Raw genomic sequence first — 24514 nt, 5'->3', positions numbered from 1 at the left:
ATGAGAGAGCGAACACGCATCCCAAAGAAAACCGTCATAAAGCTTAATTGCTACCACTGCTGTGTGACATTGAGTGTCTACAACAAAAGTGAAATACGGCCTCGTCTCACTCTACAATTACATCACTATCTTAATCACCGACTCTTGTCACGATTATATCAGTTCACGACACTCATTATACACATTCGGCCCATTTGAAATGCGCGATAGCTTGTCAAACGCAAACCTCAAACACTTCTTTATATGATATGACATAAAAAAGGAGACTGAAGCATGTCGGAGTGTGTGAAACAATGACCTGTTGGCCCTTTAACGTTGCTGCAAGGGTGCAGACCAGATGTTCTCACACGTATGGATGTGCACGGCTAAAGGAGCCTGTTTGTGTGTGACTGTGAATGCATGTGCGTGTGCAGATGTAACGCAGCGGGACGGACTCTTCTGGGATTTGAGTCTCGTTCTAAATCACGGGGAAGGGAAAGAAGGGCCTCGTCTCTTAAAATGTCAACAGGCTGCAGCTTATACTCCGCAAACATCTCCAGCTCAGATCGACGGCCCCCGTTTTCAACGGCGGACCACGGCCAAATTCGGTGACTAATGGCGCAGGCGAATCGAAAATAGAAATGTCTAAACAGGCTTGTGGACATATCCAACTGCCTGGCTGATAAATGTAGCGTGCCTTCGCTTGAATTTATGTGTTTTTAAACTCTCCGTCATGTGATATGAAAATAAGGTGTACTCTTACCAGCCTTTCCAGCCAGAGGAATAACATCTTAGCCTTTCTGAATGGCACGTTTGAAACGCTTAATGTGCTGTTGAATAAATATTGTGCAATTATGGATTTAATGCAATACTTAAATGGGAGTTGAGGGGTTGGGGTCATCCACATATTGTAGACCTGCAAAAATTGACAGCTTCTGATGATTTCAAGAGACAAATAACTGAAGTAAAATACTGCAAAGAAGATGTTATTTTTTTACACCGGATAGAATAGCTTGTTGAAATACTACTGGATCAGCAAAAGCTGTGGCATTGCTGTTGATTTTGGCTGCCTCTGCCTCCAAGGTGAAATGATTTTCTATTCGACGGGAATCCATAAACAGGCCCTGTGAGGGCAAGAGGCGCCATAAAACACATCAGGCCCGTATGGAGGCGTTTCCGTTTGCGACCAGGCGAACCTGGGGACGGGGGCGATGGCAAGCAGAGCTCTTATCTCGGCCTGGCGGTGACCAAATGCATTCGTGCATTACCCGTTCCTCTATCCGGAGCCATTTTCTATGGTCTTTTGATGAATTTGGCCTGTCTAAATTTGCCTGTTCCGAGAGCATGCCGTAATTTACCTACATTTATCGCAGGCGCGCTGTTTGCTCAGCTTCGGCCCTGGGCTTGCATGCATGATTAATGTGAAACACTGACGCTTCTGTGTCGCCCTCCCCCTCACCTGAGAATAGAAAATGACTCTGATTGCAATAAGCGTGCAGATTTTTGTGAAAAAGGCCAGTCGATGTGCGCATGTGAATCTGGAATACTCATTTGGTGACATGCAGACTGTAAGCTTGCAGATGATGATAATTTATTGAGTGTTGCACACATTCACTACACACACACACACAAGCAGCATCTATCAATTACAGGCCTCTAGTCCACACGCCTCTGACAATTTTACTGCGCGTTTTGTACGGCGTGTCAAGCCGCGCTGTTTCAGTCTATTATACTCATTCCTCTATAATTAATATAAATTACCTTTTTGCCTTTTTACAGCCTTGCCACTGTAATTAGTCGATGAAAGGCATTCATCGGCTGCCCGTAGGCGCTGCTGAAATATCCAGATGAAAGGCCGCAGGAGCATCAGGCATGTTAGCGGGCTGTAATAATTCGTTATATTGCGCTTTTCTACTCAAAGCGCTTTACATATGGAAGGGGGAATCTCCTCAACCACCACCAATGTGCAGTATCCACCTGGATAGAGGAAAAACAGGGGTCAAATATAACCTCATTTCTGCCCTTCTGGAGTCATAGAAAGCTGATCTCAACATCTGCCCTTTTGCTATTAATACAGATACATATATCCTCAGTTTGACACCTCTCATACCACATAAAGGGTTAAGAACATGATATTCAAATCAGCTGCACCAATATAGTGATTGCTTCAGGTCATAAACACGACCATCCGAGGGAATGTACTGTATTGTTCCTGAGGGCAATACACTTTTTCAGGTGTATTAGCATATGTGTATATGTGCATATATGTGGCATGTGTAATTTTTGCTCAAAAATGAATGACTCTTTCAAACAGGTCTCTTATTGCTCAGAGAATCAGGGGCCTCAAATTGTATTTGGACAATTTAAATGGTCGTAACTAAAATGTGGGATCTGCAAACTAATGAAAAGTACAGTATAGCCTAATTGAAAAATTGTTCAATGGGTTTTAAGGGTGTTTTAGTGGATGTATGAAGTCTGTTCAAACAGGTGTGCTAGCTGGGTTAATGTGATGAATGTTTAGTTCTTTAAATTAACAATATACCTTTGTCTTATTAACTTTTTTTTTTACATTTAGTTTATATTGAAAAGAGCATCTTTGTTTTGTTATAAATGCCACTTGGTTTGATATTCTTATACAATATATGTTCCAGTTTTTGCTAATAGATGCTGGTAAATAAAAATAAATTGAAACGTAGCTGCTTATTTTTTCCGCAAGCAACATATAAATAGAGTGCAACAATCGTGTTCCTGAAGTGAAAGCTACATTTGTTTTCTCCATAGGGAAATTGATTTTAACGATAGCTTGTAAACCTTTAAAGACAGACCTAGTGATCTACAAGGTTGTTAATCTATGGTATTTGCTTCTGCTGAAGCTGTCAGCCAGCATTATTTCAACTTATTTTTTTAAATAATCGTGTTTAACAACAGAATTTGGGGTGAAAAACTACACTACCATGATGCCGTACAGAAATTTCCACCAATCAGAGAGTTGAAACAAGCAAAGCGTGCCAAAAGAGCTCTTTAGCTAAGCTCTTTCTGCTAGATATATATATATATATATATATATATATATATATATATATATATATATATATATATATATATATATATATATATATATATATAAATAATCAGCGTTTTTTATGAGTTGCCTAATATTATATTTCTCCCTCGTTCTTAACTCGATTATGCCAACGCTACCGGCCAATTCGTTCGAGGTGGCTAATTCATACAACCTCACAATATGTACAAATTCGTAGGATTTGTCTAAACTCCAGTGACGGTTAGGTTTAGGGGCGGGGTCAGGCGTAGGTCATTTGTACGAATTCATACAAATTGGGCTCGTTAAATATGTCCGATTTTGCAAACATCGTACGAATTCTTACAAGTGAGGTCGTATGAATTCATACAAATTAGCCACCTCGTAAAATACATACGAATTGTCGTGATGAGATCGGGTTGATTATGCTGTTAGCAATGCTTCATGGGATTGAGTAGGCTACACAGTCCGTAACGTTACGCCTTTGTATTTTTGTCCGATTTTCAAATACTTTTTTGCTTCAAAACAAAGTTTGTAATGTTATGATTCACCTCGGTCATGGCTTTAACAAAGACTTTTTTTAAATCCCTAATGGAGAAATGAATGGAAAAAAATACTTCCGGAATCAACGTCGCTGAAAAAGGGGACGGGCACAAAGTAACGTTGAAAAGCGCCTAACCATTCAGCGTCTCAACCAGTATAGTCCAACTCCTACATGAATGAATCTTATGTGCCGATTCTTTTCAATTAATCAAAAACATACAGCACGAGTCTGATTGCCGATCGATTGACTCTTTTGTGTCGGATCTTTTAGTGAATCAAAAACATACCGTGCAACCTATTTTTTTACAGTCTATGCGTGCAACCAGTGTAGTCCGATTCCCAAATGAATGATTCTTATGAGCCGTTTGCTTTGTTGAATCAGAAACATATACAGCGCTACCACTGTAGTGAAATTATAGAACGAATGACTCTAAAGAGCCGGATATTTTTTGTGAACCATGAGACTTAAATCAGTGTCACTGACTAGTTTTTCATATGATGTATGGTTAAAGATACACTTTTGCTTTTTTCCAAATTCTTAGTAAACATCTTTTGCAAGAATTGTTTTAAATATATTCATTATTGAACTTATCTGCAAAATGGAATTGCAGTTGCCATTGAAATGCATGCATGCTAGCAGATAACTTTGGAGACCTTCAGCTTAAACAAACAGAGCAGTGTTTTTATAGCACCACAGAGTTGCAGCATTTCCACTTTTCAGGAGAATCAATGGCTTACTTATAGTCTCGGCATAATTACCTCAAAATGGCACACTTTACCTTTAAAGTTAGATTAACACAAAGACCGTTGTACATATCCTTTCAGGTGTTACCCACTGACTCTTGACCCTTTCCCCTTTATTGCAGATGATAATATCTTCTTTTTTTTAAAAACTTGTTCCACGGTCCCACAGCACTTTGCTTTATTCAATGGGAGCATGCTGTACACTTCATAACACACAGATGAGCGAGACGTCTTGAGGTTTTATCTGTGACTCTTACCCATCCACTAATGAATCATAATGAATGACCTCATAATGAAAGAGCTACTTAGCTCAATTGGTCAAATAAATTTCGAGCTGAAGGCTCTCATGCTTTGGAGATAAGACGCCACCGCTCGCGCGCCTCTCTGAAACAGGGTTAGGGAACTCCCTCTGGGAGGGTGGGGCGCTCAGGGGCCAACGTCATGTTTCATTCCTCAAAACAGCACGCTTTAGGATATCAGCCGAGACAAAGGAAACTTTCCCAGATACTTTCATATGGATGCCAAAGCATCATTAAAGAGGAAGACAGAGAGGAATAGAAGGTTGTAGAGGTGTGCTGAACCAGCGCCAAGAAAGTTCTCTGTCTGAAGCTGTGTGTTACAGACCCAAACTGGCCTAAACAAGCCCTGTCCTAAACCTGTCTCTCATTACAACTGCATATCCCACATGGCGGTGAACTTTTGTAACCTCCAGTCAAAGCCGCTGAAGATCGGTTTCCATTCCAGCTTCTGCAGTACAAATCAGGAGAATGGATGTTAGTCAGGATAGATGCCATTTTTAATTTTTCCTGAATGAAAAGTAGGGTGTGAGGAATATAGGAATATCACATTCAAATATGACTTTCCAAAAAAAAAAAAAAAAAAAATCCTGATGGAAAAGGTGTTCTTTTTTAAAACCCTTACAAAATAAAGTTTAGATATGGTGCTTAAAGGTACATGTATGCACTCATTCATTGGTTTTAAATGTCCTTTTTTTTCTTTAGCTTATGATACCATTTATATCGCAAAATATTAGTTAAGTATTTCATTGATAATCTCTAAACCTCACTTTAATTTGTTGGTGGAAAAATAAATTGGGTGTGTAATAAAAAAGCAGGGTTATTATTTTGTACTAAAATTAAAACCATTTTCACTATTTCACTAAATAAAATAAACATTAACTGCATTTAAATAGAATATAAAAAAATATAACATTTTATTTCAGCTACTAGCCAAATAATTATTTCTCATTTTTGCTTAATTTAAGTTGAAGTACTAATTGACCTACAACTAAATAAGCTAAAATTAAAACATAAAATAAAAATAGACATTAAAAAACTTAAAACTAATAAAAATGACAAATAGGCTACAACAAAACTACAGAAACTATAAATATAAAAATAAATTTTAATTCAAAATATTACAATACTATCAATGATACTAAAATAACACCGGTTTAAAGAACTAAAGTCATTCATTACGAATATTTTTTTTTTCCAACTTATGATTCCATTTCTACAGGGAAACAGGCATTGAAGTCATTAAATATTTACTTGGTGATATTAAATTTGCTCTGTATGGTTTGGTGGTTGATGGAAAGAATAAAAATGGCATCTAATAAAAGCAGAAAGAAGTAAATTCATTCTAAAAATGTGCTTGGTTATGTCTGGTTATGTCTAAAGCTCTCTTTAATTTGCTGTAGATCATTAGACGAGCCATTATGTTGCTGAATACAGTAACTGGTGCAAAATAAAAACATGCTTTCTAAGTCATTAAGTGACTGGGCAGCTCCCTTCGGTTTCAGACAGCCATGGGCTCTTTTCATGTACCCTGATAAAATCTTAGTGAACTCTTTCAAAGCATTGGTCACAGTGACCCCTGATATTGCAGATGTCTGGTCTCCGCCCCCAGCGCGATAACAGTGTCCTAGGTATGATTCTGAGGCATGAACTTGATATACTACTATTTTTACAACCATTTCTCCAGGGGGAACCTTTCATTTGCATTAAAATGAGAGACGGGAGGAATCCACCAGAGAAAAAGCAGGCATGCAAAGCTGTCAAACCTCCTCGCAACATTTTACCTCACACACACACACACACAGGTTGTGTTTTTTTCATGTTTGATGGGGACTTTTCATTAAAATAAGTCCACATATATTCCATATATCCCATCCCCTTACACTAACCAAACCTATCTCAGAAAACTGCATTTTTACATTCTCAAAACACATCACTTAGTATGATTTATAAGCCGTTTCCCTCATACGGACCAAAAAATGTCCCCACATTAGGTCAAGTATTATGGATAATGTCCTCTTTGTGGGGACATTTTGTGTTTGTGGGGACATTATGGTTTGCCTGAACCACACACACACCAAGCCATGGGTGTTTAGCGACAACCAGTTTTTATTCCAGAATATTTAGTGGAATAAACACTTTCCTCATGCAGTGTATGAGGGCTTGTGGCCAAAACAGCTTTTCTGGGTTTTTAAGTAACAGCCTGTTTTAGGACCTCTTAAAAATGTGCCATTTGCTGCACATAATTTACAACCAATTCAAAATTGACCATAAATTTAGAGGGGGGGGGGGGAATTGATGTATTGTATTGTAGATGTATTAAAAACACTTGTAATTTTACATGCATGATGTAGTGCCTAGCAAGCATAAAAGGGCAACAAAAACAAAGTTAAAACGGTGTAGTAAATGTTAAGTGCAGTTCAACCTCAGGATTGTGTCTCATTTATAACCAGGAGAGGGCGCTATTGCATTGACTTTGAGTCATTGATAAGAGTAGCGAGGGAAACAGGCACTTCCATTGGAATTTATACAGTAATATCTATCTATCTATTTTAAAAGAGGTCTAAATTATGAGTGTAATAAATGTTGTAGCATCTCTAATGTTCTCAAAGTCATAACAGTTCCTATTTTTTTGTATAAATCTGTTTAGTAACTCAAATGCTATTTTAAACATTTCTGTTTTGTTGCTGGGGAGGTAACATTTACAAGCTCACCAAGAGTCCCTAATCCTACGTATGAGCAGTAGTAATAATGATGATTGACTTAAAACTCACAAAACAGTAAACAAAATGACCTCAAAATATTGGCAAGAAAAAAAGAAAAAAAGTCACAACCGCCCCTGCAAACCCAATAGTGCCCAAAAAGAGGAGAAAACACACCGCAGCAGAACGAGGGTGAAACGGTTTGTTTACTTCAATCAAAACAAGGGTCAGAGGGAAGAACAGAGAACAAGATCAACCACTGGAATGTACATGAATCGTAATGAAGATCTCACAGTACAACAGTGATATCATTCACAAAACCAGCCATATATTCAAGCGCTTACTGGAATGGGATGAAAAAAAATAAAACACGCCCTGGTACTTTTCCCTAAAAAGAAAGTCCCGCCAAGACAATATTCCAGATTCTTTCTCTGGCCATGACAATCTTTAGAAATGTCATGTTCTCGGTCTTATATTTGAGAGAGAGAGAAACACTAGAAGTCGATTTCAGTGGATGTGCACTTTAACAGTCAAGAAAATACTTGAGGAAAAAGGCAGATAGGACAGTAGTGATGAAAAGTGATTGAGTCTCATTCATTCATTCCCCTCATCTCAGTTCAGGAACGGGACCAAAAGTGTCCTATCGGAGTAGAGACCACTTGATCTGTTCCTTAGCTGACTGAAGCACCTAGAAATAACACAAAAAAAAAACATCCAATAAAGTTAGAAGCTTTATTTACAATATAAATGTAAAACGTTAGTATAATATTACTTAAACAAAAAATTATATATATTTTTTTAATTCACCAAAAATTATTAAATGAAAATTCCTAACATATATATATTATAAAAAAATATAAAACATATCAATTATGTATTAATAATATAACATCAATTTTATTCCACAATCAATCTGATAATATGAGGGTTACTGAGATAAAGTGAGACATTTTTTAGATGTCAAACTTTAAATGGAAGAAACATAACCTGGTGCTCCTTTAAATCCACTTATAATGGTTGTTATAATTAATCCGATGTGTCATTAGGAGCTTATGAAAGAATATATGAAAGTGGCTTCTGCCAATTTATTATAACCTGAAGTCTTAAATTAGGCAATGCAAAATAATTAGTTACATTTAATTAGAATTGATTACCATCTTCAGAATCATTTATTTGAAATATTTTGTGTTCCTCTTCAGTAAATCCAATCACTCAGTGAGGACGGATAGACCAAACCACTCCCAAAAAACCTCACTTGTCTCCAAAGCTACAAAAGGTAATTGAATTTGAATGTGTGTGTGTTCTTGACTTATTAATGCCATCATTTTTCTTAAAAGACACACACATCCATCAGGGCGCTGCTTTATGGTTTTCAATACTTAAGAGGCAAACTATTAGCACCTCCTCCTTAAGATACAGTGAGGTCCAAAAGCCTGAAACTATGGGTGAAATGACTATATTTTCCTAATTTATACCCAAATTTGTAAAAATCCTAAAACTAAAGGGGGGTAAAAATCCAAAAGTTTAGGAGTCATAAGAATTTGCTAACCAAGGCTACATTTATTTGAATAAAAATACGAAAACAGTAATATTGTGAAATATATTCAAATAGAAAACGGTTATATTGCAATAATATATTAAAATGTAATTGACTGATTACTCCAGTCTTCAGTGTCACATGATCCTTCAGAAATCATTCTAATATGCTCAATATTTTTTATCAGTGTCATATGCTGCTTAATATTTTTGTGGAAACCATGATACATTTTTTCTGGATTTATAAATCTTTTGTAATATTCTAAATGTCTTTACTGTCACATTTAATGCATTCTCGCTGAATAAAAGCATTAATTTCATTCATTCTTTAATAAACAAAAACTTACTGACCCCAAACTTTTGAACAATAGTGCATCTAAAATGAAAAAAACTGCAAAAGTGAAATAGCAAAACTTTTACATGTAAAGGTGCGAACGTAGAGGGGAACCTTTTAATCGAGTAATGCAGGCGCAGCAAAACATCCAGGAATTAATTCATCATCTTAATTTGCACAAGACGAGGCAAAGCATAACCGTATAGCAGGGAAGACGAGGAGACAGCCATTAATCACCGACACCAAAGGGATACAGGCAGCCTGTCGCAGGGCCTCTTAAACGAGAACATTAATCAGCCCGCACTCACGACTACGCCAGCCGCGGGGAGCCATCGCTGGCGGACAGCCGCCAATAATTAGCCATCATGTTTACATGCGCCAGACACACGCCGGAACTCGGACTAGCGAGTGAAAAGTTCTTAATGTGGGAGCGGTGAAACCAGACCACCACAGACTCGTTTTCCAAATGAATCATGGGTAAATGGCAGAGCCGCTATTAAACAGAAGAGCTGTGTTCGCGACAGGTGCCGCTGAAGGAAGCGCGTGGACTTCTCTCACCTGAGTGACTGTCTGTTCTGTCAGAGGCACGTCATCGCCCTGGAACGAGATGAGAGAGGGAGATGCTGATGACTTTAGGACTGCTGGCTTGCTTGCTTCCTGTCTCGTACATGCAAGATTATTGGAAATCAAACTTAATAGCTGCCTAGCAAGTACCATAATGCTCATCAGTGGCGTCAGAGCACGAGAGATGAAGCAGAGGCAACAAATACTAATCAGATTAACATTCACATCAGTGTAATGGAAGTCAATAGAGGAGAACAAGAAGTAGTTACCCTCAAAGCAACACGGTGAACCACCTGCTGTGGGTCGCTCTCCAGGATCACACTGCAAAACAGACAATTAATCAGTGCTGCGACCAAAACAATGCGATTTTTAGGCTCAATAGGCTTTATGCACAGCTTCACTACTTCCTGAACTTCAGCCAGCCCTTTGTTTCCTGTCTGTCATTATTGGACAAACTGATTAGTCCAGGTGTGCCTGATTATTGTTACTGAGGCCAGGCACACCTGAATTAATCAGTTTGTCCAATAATGACAGACAGGAAACAAAGGGCTGGCTGAAGTTCAGGAAGTAGTGAAGCTGTGCATAAAGCCAATTACGATTGGTTTCAAAAATGCATGCTTCCTTTTTTGGCCCTCCTTTATAGAGAAAACAGGAAAGGATGTGGACAGGATCAGGAAATAACACTCGCCAGAATCAATCTTACGTCGCCCGCATGAGCACTGGTGGTCGCAGTGGAGTTTTCAGTGGCCGATGTCTAGACCCAGAAGGAATCTATAGACTTTTTCTGCATTTTCTCCAATGATTTTTTGTTTTACTCTATCAATGGATTGCATCAAGGTGCATTCCCTGGGAACAGTGATGGGAATAACGGCGTTATAAATAAACTGCGTTACTAAGGGCGTTATCTTTTTCAGTAACGAGTAATCAAACGGATTACTGTTCCCCCCGTTACAACAGAGTTACCGTTACTGACAAAATAATGTGGCGTTACTATAATTGAACTCACTGAAGCGGTTTTCATCCGAGTAGGCTCTCTCTCCGCCATAGGACCTGCAAAGTATTTTCTCTGGTGTGTGTGTGTGTGTGTGTGTTTATGAGGCGCCGGAGTGGACAAAAGCGAGGCGAACGCCGCGAGTGCGCTCAACACTGCAACAATGCGCGAGCCGAGAGAGACCGAGTGTGTCCGAGAGCGCGCTCAACAGTTGCGCAAGAGAGACCGAGTGTGTCCGAGCATTATATAGTTTGTTTATAAATAAATGACAAATTTCAGCATTAGAATAATCTCTATAGCCTATTGGTATCATCTGCAACGTTTTAATTAATTTACATGGTTATACAAATAAAATCTAAAAAATAACCTGCAGGGAACGTTCTGGGAAGGTTATGTAAATAAAACCTAAAAATAACAGGGAACGTTCTGGCAACGTTCTCTTTAGGTTATAAAATAAAACCCAAAAATAACCTGCAGGGAACATTCCCAGAAAACATCTTTGTTTGACCGGTTGTAAACACATGCGGCAAACATGCCTAGAATTTGGCTTAAATAACCTCTGATGATGACGTTCTCCGTAGGTTATAAAAATAAACCCCCAAAATATTCTATTTTATTATTATTATAATTTTTTTGGTAAATTGTTCAGTATTATATTGAGAGAGCACTTCTTGTTAAACAGCCTACTGTAGCCTAAGTATTTTCTTCCTCACAAAAGTAAACTATGTCTACTAGTTGTGAAGTTGTGTAACAGTTTTAGCATTTTAATATGCACTACAAAGAGTATGTATATTTTTTATTATTTATTCATTTTTGGTACATTTCTTAAGTAGCATAATTTATTTTTAAACTTATTTGTTGCCCAGTTGTGGTCTGTGCGATATTAAGTATAAACCATCTATTATGTTTTATTGTTCTACTATAGTAATGATAATATTTAGAATAATATATTGAATTTAATAGGTGTCTCTCACATTGTCCCACAGCAACATTAAAATAGTGTAGATTAGTGTTCAATGTTTTATAATAATAATTTATTCTATTAAGTGTCCATTTCATTCATTTAACATATTTAATACTGGGGGCATCCAAGTTATTTGACATAAGCCTATTTGAACATTTTTAAAAAAAAGTAACACAATAGTTACTTTCTCTGGTAATTATTAGTTACTTTTATAAGGATATAACTCAGTTACTAACTCAGTTACTATTTGTGAGAAGTAACTAGTAACTATAACTAATTACTTTTTTAAAGTAACATGCCCAACACTGCCTGAGAAACGTACCTCAAATCTGGGCATTGCACCATTGTTTGAGCTACAGGATTGACATTTATTCATAATAAAAAGTGTTAAACAGAGCTGAAAGAGTATGACAGTCTTAATGGTAGCTGAAAGCATAATATAATCAAAACAGCCAGAATATACAATAAGTTAATGTAAGGAGCGGCTGATTTATAGTATTTTATGAATGATTTGCATGTCTGCAATTTTTTAGCCGTCGATTCTGTGTGGGCATGCTGATTCCCAATTATTTTATTAAATACAGTATAAATATAATTATTTAAATATGAATGACACAAAGTGATTGATTAGAATACTTAAAATATTAATTGTAATAAAATCCATAGCATTTCTGTAGGTCAACTAGTAGAGCACAGTAGGTTTGACTCCCAGAGAATGCTTTGGATAAGAGCATCTGACAAATATATGAATGTAATTATAATGTACACTACGGTTTATAGGTTTGGGTTCAAGAAGATTTTTTTGGAAGAACTTAATACTTTTATTCAGATGCATCAAATTGATCAAAAGTGACAGTAAAGACATTTATAATGTCAGAGAAGATTTCTATTTCAAATAAATTGCTGTTCTTTTCAACTTTATACTCATCAAAGAATCGCTCAATTGAGGACGATACATTTTTTATCAGATCAGAAGACGTGCGCATAAACTATGATGGAAACTCGTTTACTGAATAAATCCCTCGATGCGAACTCACGTAACTTTGCCTCAACAGTGGATGTGATTGGATAACTGGACTAACCATTGGACCAACTTCATCTCAAATGTTGGTTTGATTATTATAAAATCCCTGAGCCAAATTGATTTGGTTTAAATCCCTGCCAGAAGCATCTCACATGATAACATGACAGCGTTTATGGCATTTTGTCTGAGCGACGCAAGTCATTTATGATGTAGGACAGAAGAGCCACAGTGGCTTTACCGATTGCAGCAACTTCTATTTTTATTACAGATATTTTGTGGCAATTTCCCAGGAAGTGGCGATTTTGTTCTCTTGAACACATGGGATGGAAATGGTGCTTTATTCGCAAACGTTTTAAGCAATATTCCTATTTTGCACACGAGTTAAATTCACAACTTTGGATGTGATGATACCAGTATTCCTCTCTAGCATTTTGAGCGCTGTTGAGCGGATTCTTAAACACCTCTGATTGGCCATTGTGCTCACGGGTTCAAAATGCTAGAGGGAAATGCTGGTATAGTCACATTTTTTAAATTTTACAACACTAATGACTATTGATCAGAAGAAATAAATGCAGAATTGGTGAGACGCATTTCAAAAACATAAAAAAATCTTACCGACCCCAAACTTTTGAACGATAGTGTACGTACAGCAAGATCTCTATGGAACAAAATTGTTTCCTTCCGTTTTCCTCTTATTTTTCTTTCTTTAAATGTAATACAAGTTTGAATACATTCATTATGGCTCACCCTCCATCAACAATCTCATCAACGGCCAGGAACAGACCCTCCATATTTTCAAGCAGGGCTCGCTTTTCCACATTTTTCCTAAAAAGAGGAAGAAAACAATCAAAGTCAAACTTTTTTTGCGAGGGTTTTTGAAAGAGACCATATAACTCCTAATGAATAAGTCTTTCCTACAGTACCTCAACATTTGGCTCAGGGAATCAAAGAGACAATTCAACACTGACATAAGCATCAGCTGTGTGAAGAAAGACAATGACACTTATGAGATTCACACGGTTATGATAAGACAATACTGGATGAAGTATAAAGCATTACCTCATTTTCATGGGAGCTGCCGATTACATAGAAATACAGATCAATATTGCTCTTGTACACAACCGTTAGACCCTCCAGCAATGCTATTTCACCTGTGTGGAAGAGAGGAAGAATGACTCCAAGATGTGACTTTATGTTGGCGAACACAAGACTGACAGTAACATAATCACTTACTGTCTGTCCTGTGTGTCTTGTTGAAGATGTTCTTCTCAAAGGCTTTCTGCTCTTTCACTGTGGGGTACGTGTCATCATAATACTGAAACAAACAACACCTCAGTCGCAAACTAATATATGGAGCTTATAATACAGACAGAGCACTTCTATATTACTGAAATGGTAGAAGATAAAAGTGCTAATAAACACTCTTTCATACACCTTATACAAACAAAAGCTTATGTTTCTAAAGGGTGTGAGTTTGAAAATGACAGACTGTTATATGGTTTTGAATAACATGAGGGTGAGGAAATGATGACAGAATGCTAAAACTGTGTTTACTTTCAGGTTTAACCCTATAAAGCCTGCTATCTGATGAATTTCAAAGGCCTCTAAATCATCAACATGATCACAACTTTGCTGAAAACCTGTTGCACACAATCTTCTACACGGCGTCTGACTGATAGTTCATACTTTTTAGCAAGTGAAAGGCCTTTTAGTTTAATCCTAAAAATGTCCCTCTTCAGGTGTTTTTTTAAAGTAAATGTAAGAATTTTAATATCGCTATTAATATTTCAAAATTAACACTTACTGGACTGAAGCAACTTAGGTTTGCTTGGTTATCCATACATCATTTTCACATGTCAGACTTTACAGGGTTAAAGGGATAGTTCACCCAAAAATTAATAAGCATAAATTTTCATAAAAGCATTCATGTCTCTACAGAACATTTTGGACTAAACCGCTCTCAATTCATATGGATTAGTTTTATGATCCCTTAATGAACTTTTTGAAGTGTCAGAGTGCTAGTTGCTTAGACTGCCAATGGAGGGACAGAAAGCTCTCAAATTTCGTTAGAAATATCTTCATTTGTGTTCCGAAGATGAACGAAAGACTTACGGTTTGGAATGACATGAGGGCGAGAACTATCCCTTTAAATAATCCCTGTATATCAACTCAAATCTGATCATGATGCTGATGTTCATCATCTGATGATCTCACCTTAGCATAAAGTCTCTCTCCGTCATTGTCCATGATCAGAACAGCTTTTACAGTGTACAGAGAGGGCTCCTGTCACAGCACAGACACAAACATGACAGATGACCAATGAATTACAGTCGAATGAATCAGCTGATCAGGGCAAAGGTTGAATAGACGTATAACTGTAGCTCAGATCCCCATCAGCAACGGCTGAGGTTGTAAAGTCAATATTATAATGTAATATTTCAGTATATATCTTTAACCTTTAAATAATAATTATCCTATACACGCTGTTGCTAAACTAACGTTAGTATGATTGATTAGTGATTTATTGTTTAGCGGATGTAGCGGAAGGGCTATTTGAACAGGCAACAGAGCAGATTTAACTGCTAGCGGATGATTTACACGTATATTCTTGATATATATATATATTGGGATATAGAGATAAAATCTTATTACCAGTATTAGCGTATCCATCTTGTACTGTGCAGAAGGCGCTCACTCTTAGCTCCGTGTATTGAATTCCTGCGTATGTGTACTTCCGCTTACGACATGAGGTAAAAGGGCAAAACTAGGCGGAAGTACTTTGTAACGTCATTGATAATTGCGGGAAAATATTACAGGAAATAAATAAATAAGAATGTTTTGAATTGGCCTACCCAAAGCAGTTATTATTATATTCTTATCTTTGTTATTATTATTAAAATCAAACAATAAAAAACATTAAAACAATGACGTGAACATTACAATACAATCTTCTACACACTACAATCGACTACAATGCACAGTCTAGAAGCACACAAATCGTAAGAATCCAGCTGTCTAAACTGTTTGTGTCAATAGCCTGTTTGGCTACTTGTAAGAGCCAAATGTTGGAAAATCTCCCAACAAATTCCATGAAATGTTGTATTTAATATTATATTTATATAGGTAGCCTATATTTTATTCACTTTACACCAGTAAACTCAAACAGGGCTTTAAAAGAGAAATTGGAGAGTAGCCTAAGGGATATTCTACCAGAAACGTACATTATATGTCCTTGAATTGTTACAGTGAATAAAACATTTTCATCCAAAAAAATTCTAAAACTGGCTGATGGTTGATTTCTGTAAGTTGTTCTGTAAAGGAATATGTCATTCATTAGGTTCTCAGATATATCTTTCTTTATTAAAAACATTGGAGCTACAGCTTTCATAGTTTTGTTATGCTAAAAACTGTGATTTAGAAGAAAAAAAACAAGTTAAAGCTGTTATCATTCACATCAATTGATCAAAAACATGCAATTATATATACATTCTACAAATAAATACTATTTTACAACTGTCCCCATGTTTTCGGTCAGTCCTGTCACGTTTACATAATAAAATGTGTGAAATGCGCCTTTTAAGGGTATGACTCATTGGAAGTGACATATTTTGACCCAGGTGACGCTGACATTGATCTAGGCTAAATTCTGCCATTGAATTGTATGATTTTAAGCTTGTTTTTGTATGTTTCTTTTGAGGAAGACGAGCTAAAGGGTCAGGCCCTGTCACGGTAAACCATCCCAGAAAATAATGAAAATGTTTTAAATCCAAAACATGTCTAAAAATGTTACTGAAATTCCTTGCTTGCATGTTAACAGTTTTTATGCTAGCATGCTAGCAGGTTGAGTAATGGCAGTTTAAAATGGCCGACCGTCAGGCCCTGTCACATCACATTCCTTTTACTGTCTATGGTCATATCAGGGCCTGTCACATTCCTATGTGACAGGCCCTGACAGTCCTGTGACACGGCCTTACAAATGAATGGCATTGTTCTTTTTTTTTTTTTAACCTTTATTGCATATAATATGTATTTAACGCATGTCAAAACATTATTTGAATAAATAGACATTACACTGTAAATGTATTCTAATGAATTAGGTCCTTATTATACACTATATTGGCTAAAGTTTTGGGATGTCTGCCTTTACACATGAACTTTAATGACATTCTTAATCCGTAGGGGTTTAATATGGAGTTGGCCCACCCTTTACAGCTATCAGCTTCAACTCTTCTGGGAAGGCTTTCCACGAGTGTGTTTTAGGGAATTTTTGACCATTCTTCTAGAAGCGCATTTGTGAGGCCAGGCACTGATGTTTGGCGAGAAGGCCTGGCTCACAGTCTCCGCTCTAATTCATCCCAAAGTTGTTCTATGCTTATCAAAACATAAATAAAGAGCACAAAACATAACTTTCTCTGCATCATCCAAATCAATAAAGTCAGTCCTGTCACACTACGGTCAGTCCTGTCACACAGGAAATTATGACATAAAAGTGTACTATTTGATGAAATATTAATTGAATTAATTTATTTAACTGTGTAGATGAAGGTGGGGGTATATATCCACTACTATGTTTTTGTAGAAAATCTCCCATAAAGGTAGTTATTTTACAACTATATAAGTGCCTGGCGGGTATTCTGTGATTTTGTGTACTTCAGTTGACCGAAAAGTTGCTTATATTTCTTATGGGAATTACAAAACCATGTTAGATACAATCAGGGACATGTGACCAATAAGAAAATGCTATTTGTATCAAAGAAATTCATTAGGAAACCATTCTAACATACAAATTTGTCTGTGACAGGGCATGGCATTTTAGGGGTGAAATGCGTATAAAAAATAATTTTATTCAATCATAAAAACATGCTGATTTATAATAGCAGATTTAAGAATAAGATATTTTTTCCCCCAAGATTTTTTATAAGTGGAAATGTACGTTTCTGGTAGAATGTCCCCTAAATGTACTAGCCTAATTAAAAAAAAAAAAAAACACCGTAAAGAAACTATTCTCCTACAATGCACAATATTTAGGCCTAGCCTATGTCTATTTAATACCTTTGAAGCAATATTGATGTTGATAGTTTAGCCTGTGTGTCTGGCCACACATTCTGGTGAACCATAACAGCTTTTTATTTATTAAACAATGGCAGGTTTGGGTAAAAAACATGCAATTTGACATATACAGGCTTAAGTAAATATGAAACTAAAATGGAGTTAAATAGGACTAGCCAACTATATATATATATGTATGTGTGTGTGTGTGTGTGTGTGTGTGTGTGTGTGTGTGTGTGTGTGTGTGTGTGTGTGTGTGTGTGTGTGTGTGTGTGTGTGTGTGTGTGTGTGTGTGTGTGTGTGTGTGTGTGTGTGTGTGTGTTGTAGTATTACAGGGTAGAGAAGACCCATGCTAACAGGGAATGTTCTCGGAACTTTAGCTTTTATGTTCTCTCAAAGTTCTGAACAAACATTCTTCAGTAGAATGTTAATTCAAAGTTATCTGGTTAATGTTCTCAAAACGTTGGTACAAAAACATTATTTATACATTGTTCATGGAGTGTTTTTTTTTCCTGAAATGTTTTAGTTGGACGTGCATGTAACATTTTTTAAATGGTACTACTTGTTTTAGAATGTTCAGAGAACATTCAAAAGTAAAGAATTATAAAAAATGGAACGTTCACATCCGCTTTTAAAAAACAGGACATTTTGAACAGCCAGAAATAAATTTGTTCATAACTTAATGGCAACGTTGGCAAAAAATTCTTAGAACTTACTTTTGTTAGCTGGGAACCAATCATGATCCCGGAAAACTCTTAAACAATCACAGCAAACTCATTTTAGCCATGTTTTTCCTGTATAACCAACTTGAGATCCAACATTTTGTCTGAACTGAAAGTTTTACCAACTAAACTAACTAATTAATAGCTACTAATTAAGCCTGTTCACTTTAACAGTTTTAGATTAAACAAATTTAATCTAACTGATAAAAAGGTTTGGATGTCGAGAAAAAAAAAAAAGGTAGGCCTACAAATGAAAGTAAAATTCCCATTTACAAACTTTTCATACTTCATTATGTATGTGTCCTATTAGTCATGTGTGTGTTTAAGGATAATAACAACCTCAAAAAATATTTTTATTTCAGAATTTCAAAACAAAACTTGCTTCTATTTACATAGTGTTTTACAGAAGTATTCCTAAAGGTGATTCACAGTCTACCTGGGTACAATGACTTCATCATGCTTCCAGAAATGGAAAAAAGCATTGAGTAGACCAGTAGTTCTAACCTGACGTAAACCTCTGGCTCTCAGGACCAGACGCTTAGTCAAAGACAAGTGATTCGGACCCTGATTCTGAAGAACTGATTGGGTTTGGAATCTGCTTGCTCTCCGTGAATGACACACTGGCCTCAATGACACAAGTCCTCCTCAAAATTGCATATGCTTCCAGCCTGTCCTGTTTTTTCAGAGATAATTTAAGAGATCCTCCTACAACTGGGGATCATAATTACATTGGTCACTTTTTCTGGGAAGCACCACTGTGAAAACGAATCCGTACAGGGGTTTTCCCTGCGCGGCTCACGGCTCTTTACTACAGCGGCTACACTGACATCAGAGGTCACTTGTTTTGTTCTCAGACTTAGAAAACGGTTTAATCTAGAGATCTGTGGTGGGATAACCTGTAAGTCATGTTGGCTATATTTCATTTTGCCTCTAAAACGAGTCTTGAAGCACAAAGTACAAAAAGTAGTTTCTATTCTGAATAAAGATGTTCCATATTGTTCAGTAAGGTGGCTCACCAGCGAGTTTCGCAATGAAACACTGGGTTTTCACAACTTTACCACGAAGAACATTTCGAAATTACCCTATTATATCAGAGAGGATACAGTATGTGTTTCCTTGGTGTCTTTTTTTTTTCTTCTTTAGGTATGGTTATGTCACCCAGAGTATGAGAGGCAGCTTCACGGTGCTGTTCACAGATCGAGAATCATTTTTTTTCAGTTTTTATCCATATATATTATTATATATTATATTATTTATATATTATTTGCCATGTTCATTATATAGGCTACTGCTTTTCAAAAGTGTGGGGTCAGTTTGATTATTTATTTATTTATTTATTGAAAGAAATTAATACTTTTATTCTGAAAGGGTGCATTAAATTGATCCAAAGTGACAGTAAAGACAAGTGCTGTTCTTTGTTCTTTATTCACCAAAGAAAACATTTTATCATGGTTTCCACAAAAGAAAAGTTAAATTAAGCAATGTTTTCAACATTGACAATAATACAAAATGTTTCTTGAGCAGCAAATCAGCATATTAGAATGATTTATGAAGGATCATGTGACACTGAAGACTGAAGTAATGATGCTGACAATTCAGCTTTGCATCTTAATATATTTTAAAATATATTACCATAGAGAAAGCTATTTTAATTGGTAATATTTTTGCAATTTTACAGATTTTTTAAAATATATATATATATTTAAAAAAATCAGTAATATTGCAATATACTGTATATATATATAAAAAGTATGCATTTTTGATCATAGCTCCACGGTGCTGTTCCCAGAACAATAATCTTTATTTTCAGCCTATATTCAGCGTAGCATTTGTGTCTTTGTTTTGTGGTGCATTCATATATACTAACATTTGAAAATTTTGGGTCAATTTTTTTTTTTTTTTCAAAAACATATTAATACTTATTTCAGCAAACATATTGGTGTGTTTATAGTAAATCTGTGTGTGTTTATAGTTGCAGCCATTTAGAGCTTGTTGTACTTGTTGCAATTCGTTTTGTCTAGTAAAACATTCATAAGGCCTACAATGTTTTCGGCAGTTGGAATAATTTCTAAATCATTACACAAGTCTTATATGAGTATCCCTACATAAAGTCTTTGACTCCTCAAATAGCACTGCTCTAATGGTTCATCTAATGTACAGTGGAAATATTTGCAACAGAGATGATCTTCTTAGAATCCTATTTGTCACCAAACAATCGTTACACCTGACAGACTCCAAATGAGGAACCTGCGCCCACAGTATCATTGCGCATAACTGTGTCCCAATAGTGCTTGAGATAAAACTCTTCAGATAATCGGACGTCTTTCACAATAAGATCTTTATCTGTGCGGTCACGGCATATAGTACGTGTCCGCTCATCTTTTCCACACCGTATCAGAAGAGCATTGATGGACATCATCATCATCATCATCATCATCACTGGCCTGTGATGTGTGTCTGACATGACGGTGGCTCTGTATCCCACCGGTTCCCAGTGTGGGCTTGGGTGTGGTGAGAGTTGTGGTTGCAGAAGGAGAGGAGACCAGGGGGAAAGGGGATGTTGGGTGGCGGAAGCTCTGCTGAGCGCTGATAAAGGCTTGTCTAGGTGCTCATGCTAACTGTTGTGGTTTCTGGCATGAGACGGGGGTAGAGGGGAGCTGCTTACACGGTCGTTGTATTCTTTAATTCACTCGGCCAGCTCTATTGCACAATAAAGCATGGGCTTCAAAAATGCATCTTGTTCTTCGATGAAATCAGGAGTTCACATGGTGAATGTCCTAAATTTGCTCATTTGGTGTACATAAGTGATAGTGTGGATTATTAAATATTTCTGCAGGTGACATTATAGCTTTTCTTTGCCTTAAATATTTCAAAATCTTTAAACATTTCTGCTTATTTTCAGGTTTAAATGATAAAATCCCTCATTTAATGTATAACACATATTATGATCCTGACTATTTGCAGGCATGCTTATGGATGTGTGTTTAGTAAACAGATTGATATATGAATGCACCGCACTGGACTGTGAGTTGAATTAAAACATATACTTTATTTGAGGTTTAAGGGAATGCCATTTATTTAGAGCTGTTACAGTATATATATTTTGCATCGGATGAAATTACGTTACTCTTGATTACTCATACACATATTTTCCACTTTTCCCAGCAGCAGAATGAATTTTCCCAATGGACCACAAACCAAAGACATGAATGCTCTCATAAGTAGCTAGGGAGGATTTTCCATGTAATTTAAAACGTGTTCTCATGTTTACTTGTGGCTAATGACAATCGGATACTAATGTTATATTTTTTGACAGGATAAATTAGTTGTTAAAAGTATAAATACTGTTCAAAAGTTTGGGTTCGGTAATATTTTTAATGTTTTTGAAAGAAGTCTCTTTTATGATCACCATGACTCCAATTATGTGATTAAAAATACAGTAAAAACTGTAATATTGTGAAATATTAAAACAAATGAACATACCTGTTTTCTATGTTAATATATTTTAAAATTGATTTTTTTTTCTTTATATTTGAAATGTAAATCTTTTGTAACATTATGAATGTCTTTAGTGACACTTATGATCAACTTAATGTCCTTGCTAAATAAAAGTTGAATTTATTTCTGTAAAAAATAAAATCTTACTGAACCCAAACTTTTGCACAGTAGTTCAAATTTAAATAAATAAGTATAAATTACTATATAGATACACTAAATATTATTATATTACATAAAAAATATAAAGGTTGAAAAAAGGAAATTATTACAGGCCTAAATTTTATTAGTGATATCAAATCATGATTAATCCCATCTAGCATAAAAGTCATATATATATATTTATACCCAATTATTTGATAGATGCAATTAATCGCAATAAAACAATTTGAAAGCGCTATATATACAGTATATATATATATAATAATAATTTGTTTATATTTAATTGTATATGTCTTACTACTCTATTTTTACTTGTAGGCTATAGAATATCTTACTACTCTTAGAAACCATCCAGTTTTCGTCAACTTTCTTCTTTTTTTAAGGAAAAAATATATTCTGAAACTTTAAAACAAAACAAAAAAATCCTATGAGTTTCCTCTTACCTATGGGAAGCAGGAAGAATAGAAATAGTTGGATGGGTCAGGATGGTGTCATGGGGCTGTTTCACTTCCTGTGGTCAAACCAAAGAGGGTCAAGAGCATCACGAGGCCACAACGTGACAGAGGGTCAAATGAATACAAAAACACATTAAAACACATTAAAATATACAATGAACAGCAAGAATAAATAGATGAAAAGGACAACAAGGTCACACAGCAGTGAGATACAGAACTGTGCGAGCGACTCGATGACCTGAACTATGTGTGGAGAGAGACAGAACGGCTGTTTAGGTTGGAACACGCCAAATCCCAAACCACTGTGGTGGATGTAATAGCAGGCTGTTTTCATGTGTGTGTTTGTAGGTGGTGGAGTCGGGTGGGTGGGTGGGTGCTAGGAATCAAGGCTTGGGAAGTCCCGTCTCTCTGGTTCCTGGCATGCGCCCACCTCTTTGGACGATGTCAGCCACCTACGTCCATCATTATGGTGCATTTACATACAAACATATTAACGCGTGGGAATGAAAACACCGCATTGTAAAAGACGAGCTTGAACAAGTATCAAGAAACCACGGGCACAACGCTGTAACAAGCCTTGATAAGCAGTTTTTAGTCATATATAGCTTTCTATTTCGTAGTAGGCCTACTCAATCGAGCTTCTAATATGTTGACATTTTTTATCGGAAATTCTCTACACTGGCAGTCTTTGGTTTATAATGATTGAGGACCGCATGGACCTGAACGCTCTTTAACTGGTGTAATATTGAGAACTTTAAGAACCAAGCACACATTAAATGTAAAGCGTATGTAAAAAATGGTTTGCTTCGGAAGCTCAATACATAAGTTGACTAGTGTCATTATATATTGTAAATATATTCTATGCCATTTGACAGATATTACATGTTTTCCTTATAGTAATAAGGTACAGTTTGTCATTTCATCTTTTTTGACGGCTTTATTGGGAAGTTTTTTCAGTAAATATGGCAGTTGTTGACAGATATTGAGCAATTCTGGTTTACTTTCAAATCTTTCAAAGATTCTAAATGACATTTTTTGAGTCATAATTGTTAAGTGTTAACTTTTCTTGCTTAAAAAACTGAATAGTGTTAACTTTTTTTGCTTCAAAAACTGAATATAAGTTGATTATTGTTGATAATGGGGTTATCTTATTGAGATAATGTAATTAAAAAATAAAATAAAATAATTTTAAAAAGAGTTGCTTTTTTGAAGACATTTAAATATGTGCATGGTTATATAGGTCTAAACTTTTCTTTATTTTTCATTAGACACTTTTTTGATCATCACGAAACTTGCAATGCATAGTTTAGAGTAATATATAAAAAAGAGAGAGAGACAAATGTATTAAATAAAAGTAAATATTGTTTATTTTTTTATGTTTCGTGACCAGAAGTGCAACTGCATGCACTCGCGCAATCCTTGGTTTCTAAAGACCGTGGACCATCATGCACCTTAAAGGGGTGTATTATCGAGGGTGGGTGTAACATGATAAGTCATTGGTCAAATAAAATGAAGCACTTCAAATGAACAAGGAAAACACAGCCTTTCACCTCGCCTGACGATTGTGCCTGAACAATCCTACCGATTGTCCCGTGTGTGTGATTTCGGAAGGACTTCATCAAGGACTCGAATGGTCACTTGCAATGTAAGACACGCTCTTCCACCCTCCCGTCCGTCCCCCCCGCTTTCACTGGCTGTTTGTGGTTGTGCGGCAGATACAGGAACAATGTGGCCTTTCTTACCTGTTGAAGGTGTACATTCCATCCCTACTAAAGCAAGTCAGAAAACAGCCCCTCCTCCGCACAGCAATCTCAGATTTAACTCCAGGTGCGCCTGTTCATAGTGTCTGTGTTCAAACCACATCCCTCACATGGGTGTGCATGATCACCTCAGGTCATTTTTGCACCCCATGAA

The 24514-nt window shown here is 36.3% G+C and overlaps 1 protein-coding gene across 2 annotated transcripts; it reads right to left on the bottom strand.

The window, feature by feature from the left end:
- Positions 1 to 7492: 7492 nt before the first annotated feature.
- On the bottom strand, positions 7493 to 15468 carry copz1 (COPI coat complex subunit zeta 1). Of its 2 annotated transcripts, none has more exons than XM_056258024.1 (9): positions 15370 to 15468; positions 14932 to 15000; positions 13951 to 14032; positions 13777 to 13868; positions 13641 to 13696; positions 13465 to 13542; positions 10008 to 10059; positions 9733 to 9831; positions 7493 to 7992 (listed from the first exon to the last, which is right to left on the bottom strand). In XM_056258024.1, exons 1-9 carry the CDS (start codon positions 15385 to 15387, stop codon positions 7945 to 7947), a joined length of 594 nt encoding a protein of 197 aa, XP_056113999.1. In that variant the 5' UTR covers positions 15388 to 15468; the 3' UTR covers positions 7493 to 7944. The 2 variants fall into 2 exon arrangements, with proteins under 2 accessions (XP_056113999.1, XP_056114001.1); XM_056258026.1 differs by having other exon boundaries at positions 9733 to 9771.
- Positions 15469 to 24514: the final 9046 nt, after the last annotated feature.

The sequence above is a fragment of the Rhinichthys klamathensis genome, unplaced genomic scaffold, assembly GCF_029890125.1.
Source record: "Rhinichthys klamathensis goyatoka isolate OS25496 unplaced genomic scaffold, OSU_Roscu_1.1 h1tg000147l_1, whole genome shotgun sequence".
Lineage (NCBI taxonomy): Eukaryota > Metazoa > Chordata > Actinopteri > Cypriniformes > Leuciscidae > Rhinichthys > Rhinichthys klamathensis.
Note: the sequence above shows the minus strand (reverse complement) of the source record. Positions and strands in the feature narration are given on the sequence as shown.